Here is a 10,680-nt window from a genome sequence, read left to right on the forward strand (position 1 = left end):
GACACTAAGAATTTCGTTAAAAAGCTACCTTTCACAATGATAAATGAACTATCTGCAAAATAGTATAACTGCACATTTTATGGTACCAAATATATTGAAATGTATGTTGCAAAAAAATAGGTAATCCCTTTTTGACTTTCGTTTTTTAGACTCGGTCAACCTAAAGCGGAAACGTGTCTGGAAACAGCATGTTTCTAATAATTTTGCAGATGTTTTGGAAGATGAAACTTCATTTGGGCCTGTTGTTAATCGTTGGGGCAGTTGTTCTGGCTGATGATGGCGGGTGGTGAGAAATATTTCATTTTCTTAAGCCTGGTGTGTACAACGTGTCAACTGTCATCTGAATTAAGTTCTATCCGAAGTCGATGTGCAGACATGAGTCTGAGAAGAGGAATGTGTCAGCTCGTGTTTGTCTGCGTGCATGCTTATGGTGTGATGGTGTGTTACCCGTTGAAAGTAAATGGGAAATAGCATGAAAATATATATATGTGTGTGTGTGTGTGTGTGTGTGTGTGTGTGTGTGTATAGTGCTTGCGCATATGTGTGTGTTTGGTGTGTAAGTGTGCTTGCACATGCATGTGTTTTTGTCTCTGCAAGCTTGTCTGTTTGTGTCCACACTTTTTCTGTTGGTATTAATTGGTAACATTAATTTGTGTTTCTGTCAACATTGAAAGGTTCACTGATGAAGACAAGCTGTTTGCACAACCAGGTCCATGCACTGTGGAGGTCAGAGATGCTGCAGATCTCACAAAGAAAGAATTTCTTTCAAGGTTGGCGATACAGTTTATATGTTTTAGGCAGTCTTTTATCTTGCTGTGTCAGATTAGACCGTAAATTAGAGATCATTTGTGTGTGCGTGTATGTGTGTGTGTGCATACATGTGTGTGTGTGTGTGTCACTGTGTGCGGGGGTCGTTTGTGTGTGTGTGTGTGTGTGTGTGTGTGTGTGTGTGTGTGTGTGTGTGTGTGTGTGTGTGTGTGTGTGTGTGCACGACATGTATGCATGAACTATGATTTTACATTTTTATTTTTGTTGTTTACATGCTACTGACACTGTACATTTTGAAAAACTAATTAATTTACTTTTTGCAGAGGTGTATTTGAGAGTCTGTTAACCCAGTGACCAAAATACATGTAACAAAAACAGCTTTTGATCATGTTCAATAAAGAATCTGAATTGCAGATAAAAAAATCATTTGTGTGATTATTTATTTTACATTGCTGTTGCAGGTATGCTTTTTCCCAACCAGTTGTCATCCGAGGAGCAACAGATAACTCAGTAAGTATTTGGTGAAGTGGGCTGTTTATGCTGTTTAGCTTGATGTCAGATTGTTATTCGGTATTCCTTATTCATCTCCGAAATATGACAACACAGTACCCAGCAGAAACTGAACTATCTTTTCAAAGGTTACTATACTTTCACCTTTTCAATGTTTATAGTGTATACAATGATCTGCTGTTCTGCATTGCATGCAGCCTGTTGTAAAAAAAACAAGCCGCGTAAGGCGAAATTACAACATTTAGTCAAGCTGTCAAACTAACAAAATGAAACTGAACTCACTGCATTTTTACAGCAAGAGCGTATACTCGTAGCATCGTCAGTCCACCGCTCGATGCAAAGGCAGTGAAATAGACAAGAAGAGCGGGGTAGTAGTTGCGCTGAGAAGGATAGCACGCTTTTCTTTATCTCTATTCTTTTTAACTTTCTAAGCGTGTTTTTAATCCAAACATATCACATCTATGAAGTCCGGCCTTCGTCGAAGATTGCTTGGCCAAAATTTCAATCAATTTGATTGAAAAATGAGGGTGTGAGTGTGACAGTGCCGCCTCAACTTTTACAAAAAGCCGGATATGACGTCATCAAAGGTATTTATCGAAAAAATGAAAAAAACGTCCGGGGATATCATTCCCAGGAACTCTCATGTCAAATATCATAAAGATCGGTCGCTCTACACACACACACGCGCAGACAGACAGACACACACACACACACACACACACACACACACACACACACACACACACACACACACACACACACACACACATACACCACGACCCTCGTCTCGATTCCCCCTCTACGTTAAAACATTTAGTCAAAACTTGACTAAATAGTAAATGTAAAAATAGCACTTAAAAAAGATGGAATATCTTCTTATTAAATCCTGACCCATGTTGTGATTCAATGGCTGTTACATTGTTTTATTATTTGGTTTCCTTTTACCAGGAGTTCAGAAATGACTGCAGAAAAGACGAAATGCTGAAAAAGTATGGTTCAAAAGTCATCCGTCTCAGCTCTGCTAATACGTATTCTTACCAAAAAGGTAGGAAACATGTTTTGCAAACAATAGTGTTGCAGCTAACAAAAGTGTGAAAACCGGGAGGACAGGTAACGGGGATGTAATGGGGCTGGGTTTCAGTTTGGGGGTTTCTTAGAACCCCTTCAATCAATTTCAAATAGAATGTTTTTCTCTGCTCATACTGCAGTGTATAACACACAGGTGCTCTACTGTGGTACATACCTGCAAGAAGACGACAACTCCCAACAAAGGACACCTTCTGCAGGCCCTTTGTCTATTATTTTGACCAACACATACATGTATGTCCTGACAAGCAACCTGCAATGTAAGGACACTCCCGACAAATGTCCTTTCATTGTCAGAACCATTGAAGATGGGAAGCTTTGATCTCTTTACTCTAGTGGCTCATTTCCAGTGAATGCGAGGAAAAATCACCAAATGATATTTTAGTACCACATTAACGCAACTGTATTGTACTGGTATTTTCAGTCTTACAGATGTTGTGGTATGGCGATGGAAATAAACAAGGCAGTATATATAGCTGATATAAACAGGTATGCTCAATTGTTGGTGTAAGACTAAGACTAAGAGCATGATCAGTGTGTGTACTTTAATATGGGTATGATTTATTTAATGTTGTGCTGTGTGTTTTTTCATTTGCAGCTGATGTTACTCTGAAAAAATATGTTGAGGACATTCTAAAGCCACAAACTCTGGAAATGTTTGGCAATGGTGAGTTTGTCAAATAATATGCACGGTATACAAGTATGTTTGGAAATCAGCATAGAATGCTGTGATTTAATGAAGAGTTCAATAACTGTTCCTAGCTGTAAATGTGAGTTATAGTAATTTTTGTTGTTGATATTTTTGTTCCCTGCTATTTTATTTACATGTATTATTTCTCCTCGTTTTCTTAATCCTATTTGGCTACAAATGGGTTTCTTGTGCATTGGTCATTTATATAATAGTATTTTATTGATACATTATGTTTCTAACAGTGGAAAGGAATTTTACAGGAAATTTGCTGCAAGAAGCATTTGTATGATGACAGAGTAAAAAAATCAATCATAGGTACAGTTTTTTTCCCTTTTACATATATATATACATTTTCAAGACCAGAATTTGCGATCCACAGAAACATTTTACTGGTTTGGAGACAACAACCACACAGAATGGAAAGAGCTGTTTGATAAATACATTCCCCCACCATACTCTCTGCCAGGGTTGACGGGAGCCTACAGTTTTGGAATGGCTGGTGAGTAAGAACTTTCCTCGTTTGCTTTGGAGAGAATTATAAGTACACATGTAGCTGCGTAGTGATTGTGAATAACTGAGGAATGTTTTATCATTGATCAAGGGTTGTGTTGTACCAATTTTAAGTGACTGTGTGTCTCCCTAAAATGTGTAGGTTTTTGAATATGAAGATAAACAGAAAAGAATATGCATCAACAAACCTGAGTCTATATTGTTGTTCTTCAGGGGCTGGCACTGGTGTTCCCTTTCATTTCCATGGCCCTGGCTTTGGGGAGGTTGTTTTTGGAAGGAAGGTGAGTTAAATGAACCCCTTTGAAGGCTCTTCGCTGACAGAAAATATGTGTGTACGAAGCATTAGCTGTCCATGTATTTACCTTTATTGACAACTTGCAAAAATGCCCTTGGTGTATAAATTCATGAATATACCACACATACACACATTGTTTGCTACTTGTTGTTGTTTGTTCTTTATTGAAAGTTTTGTTACCCGTGAAGCAGTTTACACAGGATGTCATCTGACGTCTTACAGGCAATGAAAGAGTTTAACTTCTAAACCACTGTATGCTGGCAGCTTTGTGTGAATGTGATTGTCTCCCCTGTTGTTCTTTCTGTGTGTGTGTGTGTGTGTTTTTTATTGCGCATGCAGTGTATACACAAAATTCTGTTCAAACCAGTGTTGGATTGCATAGTGAACATTTGTTTTCCAGCATTCCTGCATGGATGATATCCAGAAATAACTCTGTCGAGTTTGAATGGATTGTGAAAGAGTGAATACTCTCAATTGTTTTCTGAAAGTCGAATGTTCTCACATGACATTATAGGCCAGTCCCTAGTGAGGGGTGTCTGAAATACCTGGACAAAGAGTACGTGTAGAAAGCTAGCTAGCCTCACAGAGTCACTAAAAGCAAGAGTTAGGGTTAGAGTGAATGATTCCCTCTTTCACAACCCATACAAACCCGATCAAGTTTTTTCCGGAATTCATCAATTTGCAATGAGTTATGGAACACTTTGATAGATTTATGCACATCCCTTAAACCATGGTGTTTTGTTCTTTATTTTACCTTTTCAGTGCGCAATAGATTTTGCTCAAATTAATTTTTCCCACTAAATTATTGAAAGGAGAATACAGTGGAACCCCCCTTTTACGACCTCAACAAATCTTAGAAAATCTGGTCTTAAAAAGGAAGGGATCTTAAAATCGAGGGGAATTTACAGAGGTTATAAACAGAAAATCGGCTAAATCAGAGTCCTAATAAAAGGGAGGGCATCTCAAATCACGTACTGTATTGTGGACAACTCTAGAGTGTGTGGTGCTGTTTTTTTTGCATGCATACCTGCATCAACATGAAAAGCTAAGTACGATTATATTCTAACAATTGTATTTACTACACATCTGTTTACAGCGATGGTTCCTGCTTCCTCCAGACAAGACTCCTCACTTCCATCCAAACAAGACAACTCTGCAATGGCTGTATGAAGATTACCAAGAGTTGCATCCCTTAGAAGTTCCTTTGGAATGCACAATAAATCAAGGAGATGTAAGATCATTTTCTTCTTCAGCTTTTTTTTCTCTACTTTAAGGGTGGGATATGGGTGATGGTGGCCGGCTGGGGGTTGGGGGATGGCTCTGGGGAATAAGGTGCAAGGGGGGGGGGGGGGGGGGTTGGTAGTGGTGTGTGTTTTTATTGGGTAAGGGGGGGGGGGGAGGGGTTGGTGGTGGTATAGGTGGGTGTAGTTGCTTGAGGGGAAATGGGGGTGGAGAAAAAACAACAACAGGTAAGGCAGTGAGGGATGGCGAATGAAGTGATCAGATGGGCGCGCATGGAAACATAGATGTCAAGTGGCACCTGGTGGTATTTGCCCTGAAGCATCATTAGCTGCCTCTTTGAATCTGTGATTGCTTACAAATTAGGTCGAGTGTCTAGATATTTCCCTGTTTGTGTTGATAATTTTGAGTTCTGATTTGTTCAGTGTGTAGGCAGACCTGTTTACCCTTACGATTTTGGCGTAATTTATTACGATTTTCTGCAAAAAATACGCCATTCCGCTATCCGTGTCAAGACTACGATTTTCATAAATTAAATCAATTCACATGTTTGGCATTGTTTTTTTCAATGGCAAAATGGGGTGAAAAAGCACAGGACTGACCAGAGATCATGTCTGTCTGATGAGACGCTGGAGAGCCTTATTCTAGTGGTGAAGTCTCGCCCTCACTCATTCGGCAAGCGCAAGTACAGTAGAGAAGCGCTTGACACACTGAAAAAGGCCTACTGCGAGCAAAAGAAAAAGAATCAGTGATGCATGTGCTTTTGATGTGATCTTCTTTGAAATTATGATGACTACAAAAACTGACTGATGTGTTTTGTTTGTGAATGATGGATATATGTGCATGATTGCGTTTCGCAGACACAGTTGTCATGTGCGTTGTAATTGGCGACGAATGCTGGATGATTACTATTTTTGTGCCAGGATTACTATTTTTGGGGCTGAGCATTACTCCAAAACACTTATGGGGGTAAACAGGTCTGTGTAGGTGTGAGGTATTTGTTATCAATCGATTCAATGCATGTACACATGTCTTTGGAAATGCAGATATGCATCTTACTGAATAATTTCTTCAGCCTCTTCCCCGACTCACTGTCTAGCTATATTACCCGGTTAATGTGTGAGGTTTTTTTGAACCAGTGTACAGATGTGGGATCGCTTATCAATGTATGTGTTTAAAGTTGCAGATATGCATCTATCTTAAATAGTTTTTCTTTCCATTTTTACAGATCATATATTTTCCTAATAGATGGTGGCACGGAACGCTCAATATAGACACAAGCGTCTTCATATCCACGTTCCTGGGGTGACAGTTTTACAATTGTTAAACAAGTATATATGAATAAGTGCATGTACATGTGTGTTTGATGGGTGTGTCCTTGTTTGTTTATGGTTGTGAGTGTGTGCATGAAGTAATACATATTTTAAAAATACAGTGATATGTGACTCATATTGCATGATTTTATTTTCTGTTGTTAATTTATTGATGATCATGTGATTTATTAAGTTCACTGGCTTGTTCAATCATATGATTATTTGTGACTGGAAAGAACTCTTGTGCTTCACCAATTTTTGTTTTATGCTGTATTTGTTTTGTTCAATGAACTAGGAAGCTTTAATCTCATTCTCAGCCTTAATTATTTATTACCTACAGATATTCTGTTTCTCTCCATGAAATTGAAATTGATTTTCAGTCATTTGTTCAGCTGTTAGCTGTTTTATATGTTACGAAGACATGTAGGTCTATTCTTTTGGTTTAAATAATGATACAATAATACAACGATAAACAATAGGGACACAAACTCAAGCGAACGTTTATATTATGCGCCCTACGTAGTACGAAAATAACACAAATATAATTAAATGTCGGACAAGCATTACTTATAAATTTTGGAACTATCTAGATGAAAAGCATAGTTAAAGTAAATCAGAATGAATAAGAAAAAGCTAGCGCAGGAGGAAGAGGGGGAGGGTGGAGGTGGGAGGAAAGAACGGTAGGTACATATAAAAGATGAAGGTGGTTAGCGCATACAAAAAAGAATATACATAGTACATTACAAACCATAATCCTGTGGCAAATAAAAGCAGTAGCTCGCTAAATATATATTTGAAAAATACATATAAAATAAGGGTTGTTGGCATGAATATGGGTACTGAGTCAAATCAACAAAAACGACCAGATTCATGGATAAACAATTGGACACTTTCAAAAATAAGCTTGTTGGTGCAAAGAGAAAGGTTTTCGCTACCATTTAACAATATTTCAACATGTCTATAATTTACAGGAAGTGCGTTTATTGTAGACAGGCGAGCATCTATGTACAAAGGACAATGTGTCAAATAATGGTCAGCTGTTTCGTTCAGGTAGCCGCAAGCGCACTGTGGGTTTCCCTGTAAGTGGCGTTTACACAGGTCAGAATTCAAATTACTCATGTTTAGGCGCATTCTGCAGTGGTGCATCTCTTCCAGTCTTTTACCACAGTAATAATAGGCAGGTACGTTATAATCAGGACTAGATAAATAGCGTTTGAAATCGCTGATTGAGTTAGTTGTTTTGATGTTGTCTGGCAAGGTGTTCCACAGGACAGTAGTAGATGGTATAAAAGATCGACGGTATAATTCAGTTTTGCACATGGGGACTCTTCTTTCTAATGGTCTTCTATGATGATAGGTGTTAACATCAGAAGTTAAAGGTGGCAAAAGATGTGATAAGTAATGAGGGCATTTGCCATATACCATCTTGTAATATAAAATCAGTTTGTGTCTGCTCCGTCTTTCTTTTAGGTTACAAAATCCGCCTTCTTTATACAGTTTTTCGTGGCTGGTGCCGCGCACACCACCGATTATAGTCCGAATGGCTTCCAAATGTAATTTTTCCAGTGCAGTTGACCAGTACTCGGTGCAGTTGTCCCATATATAGGATGTCTGCGTGGTCAAAATGTGCAAGAACGAAAGATTTATACATAGTTTCCAGACTTTTATGATTTAATCTATATTTATTAATAAGGTGACCTTTTTTACGATGCTTCTCACTTGGAAGTCCCACTTACAATTATTCTGCAAGATTACGCCAAGATGTTTATGTTGGTTCACGTTTTCCAAAACAATATTATTAAAAATGATTGGTTCGGTTGGTATATTATCACGTTTTATGTCTAACAGTTCCGTTTTTGCTTCGTTAAATTTAACTTTCCACTGTTTTGCCCAGGTATTAATTTTATTTAGGTCTGCGTTCAAAATCTGTGCTCGTCTAGTTGGATCTTCTAAGGACATGGACATGCTCGTGTCATCAGCAAACAACTTTATAACAGATTCAGTATCATTCACATTATGTCGTTAATATATATCAGGAATAACAAAGGGCCTAGAACAGAACCTTGTGGAACACCTGCCAGGATACATTTTAATGCAGACTTAGCACCCTTGATAACAACCGCCTGGTGGCGATTTGTTAAATAATCGTGAAACCATTTCAACAATTGTCCTCTAATTCCTACTAGTTCCAGTTTATATAATAACCCTTTGTGCCAGACTTTTTCAAATGCCTTTAACACATCACAAAAAACAGCTTGAGTGGTAATTCCAATATCGTATTTTAAACAGAGCTCGTCATAAATAGAAGCCATGCAGTTGACAAATGGTAGAGTCACCAGGAATAAATCCTGACTGTGCCGGTGTTAATAATTATAATGATATATCATTTCGCTATAAAAAGGTGTAAACATGGCTGTGGACACAGCGCTCCATTACCTTCCCAACACAACTTAATAATGAAATTGGTCGATAATTGTTACAACAATCTGCTGGGCCGGCTTTGTAAATAGGAGTGACATGAGCCGTCTTCCACAAACCAGGATATATACCTTCTCTAAGGCTTCTATTAAACAAATTATGTCAGGGGTTCTGCTATGGCGTCAACAGCAGCAACTAGGTCTATTCCTTTGAGCAATTTGAAGTTTAAATGCTTAAGCTTGCAGATTATATGGGTTTGCAGAGTTGGGTGATTTTTAAGTGCCATTTTGTTCACTTTTTTCATAATTGATCTTTTAAGACTTGTGTTCTCCGCAGTTTTTGTATTGATAGTTTTGTGTTGACACTGAAAAACATTCAAGTGATACAGATGATTAAAACCTAATGAAACAAAACGTGCCTTTTAGAACACAAATTCCTGAGTTTGTACTCTTTTTTTTTCCAATGTTTGGTGAAGAACTCATACACACACACACACACACACACACACACACACAGAGTAAGAGGGAAGAAGGGGACGAAAATGTAATGTGTCTGTGATTGATCTCTGAGCAACGACATCTAATAAAAAGCTTTGGAACAGCAGCACCATGAAGTAAACATGTCATTTTTATCTTCTGCAGAAGTTGAATGTAAAATTTAGCTGTGTGTGTGGTTGTGTAGAGAGAGAGAGAGAGAGAGAGAGAGAGAGAGAGAGAGAGAGAGAGAGAGAGAGAGAGAGAGAGAGAGAGAGAGAGAGAGAGAGAGAGAGAGAGAGAGAGAGAGAGAGAGAGAGAGAGAGAGAGAGAGATGGATGGATGGATGGATGGTTTAATTATAATGTATCACCAGTGGAAAGAGAGATAGAGAGAAATGCAGTACACTTTCATACATGGAGTCAGGGTTGGTGTTCAAGTTTCTGGAACTTTTTATTGAAACATGCCATCATATCCGTCACGTACAAGTAATAATACATACCAAGACATTACAACCGTCGTTATATTCCATCATCATAATGGTAAACATTATATGTAAAAACGACTTTGCCTTGGCTCAGAACATAGCGTATAAGTTGACGCCGTCACATCACTGTTTGAGATTCCACACAACCAGCAGTTATGTGACAAACAACTTCGCCTTTCATATTGAAAGTCAATTGGATGAAAAAGATGAGCAGAAAATCTAAGTTTTCATTAAAACACAACATTAAACTAAATTATTTTCAAATCGCATTGACGAATTTGAAGCTATACTTATAGTCTTTTCAGAAAAGGATTTCACGTATTTAAAATTTAAGATGGGCTCAGGATGGGCTGACATGAAAACGCAAAGCAGAAAAAGTCTGCGGCACATACATTTTCCTTAGAAAAAAAACCCAACACAATTTAGGCAGCCGTAAACATGTATGGTTAGTTTTTGCCTTTTAAATCATAAGTTGTTGAGAGGTGGCCATGCCACAAGTTCTACCATTATTGTCATTGCGGTGATCTGCCAGTGTTCAAATTTAACTTCTCTAATAACAGGACTGGCAAATCAGTCTACAAGCTCCCCTGCCCGCCCGCATGGTGTAATTTGCCTGTGTTTTCAGCTGCTGTGTCCAGACACCGACAAATGTCAGAGTAAAACGCCTGCCGGACAAAAGACAAAAGCAGCGAAATGCCGGTTATCCTTGGCAAAACCTCCACAGCAGCTGCCCACAGAGACGTGGGCGGGTTTCTTTTCATCAAAATGTCTCCCTCTCTGATGTTCGTTATTAATGCTATCCTTAGGGAGCAGGGGGGGGGGGGGGGGGGGGGATGAGTGGTGGTGGTGGTGGTGGTAAAGGGGGGGCTGGGGACCACATGCCTAAGTGG

General features: G+C 38.7%; 1 protein-coding gene across 1 annotated transcript; it reads left to right on the forward strand.

Annotated features, from left to right (window-relative positions):
* Positions 1-151: 151 nt before the first annotated feature.
* On the forward strand, positions 152-9,436 carry LOC138959614 (jmjC domain-containing protein 8-like). Its single transcript, XM_070331171.1, has 9 exons — positions 152-286; positions 675-770; positions 1,230-1,278; positions 2,227-2,323; positions 2,963-3,031; positions 3,435-3,554; positions 3,779-3,846; positions 4,957-5,091; positions 6,328-9,436. The coding sequence occupies exons 1-9, from the start codon at positions 189-191 to the stop codon at positions 6,406-6,408; spliced, it is 813 nt and encodes a 270-aa protein (XP_070187272.1). The 5' UTR covers positions 152-188; the 3' UTR covers positions 6,409-9,436.
* Positions 9,437-10,680: the final 1,244 nt, after the last annotated feature.

Source organism: Littorina saxatilis, linkage group LG2 (assembly GCF_037325665.1).
Source record: "Littorina saxatilis isolate snail1 linkage group LG2, US_GU_Lsax_2.0, whole genome shotgun sequence".
NCBI lineage: Eukaryota > Metazoa > Mollusca > Gastropoda > Littorinimorpha > Littorinidae > Littorina > Littorina saxatilis.

Bases quoted from the DNA above. Each gene is read 5' to 3' on its own strand.
- LOC138959614 (XM_070331171.1), top strand. From the start codon at position 189: ATGTTTCTAATAATTTTGCAGATGTTTTGGAAGATGAAACTTCATTTG. The intron at 2,324-2,962 runs GTAGGAAACATG...TTTCATTTGCAG, and splicing joins TACGTATTCTTACCAAAAAG to CTGATGTTACTCTGAAAAAA. The intron at 3,847-4,956 runs GTGAGTTAAATG...ATCTGTTTACAG, and splicing joins AGGTTGTTTTTGGAAGGAAG to CGATGGTTCCTGCTTCCTCC.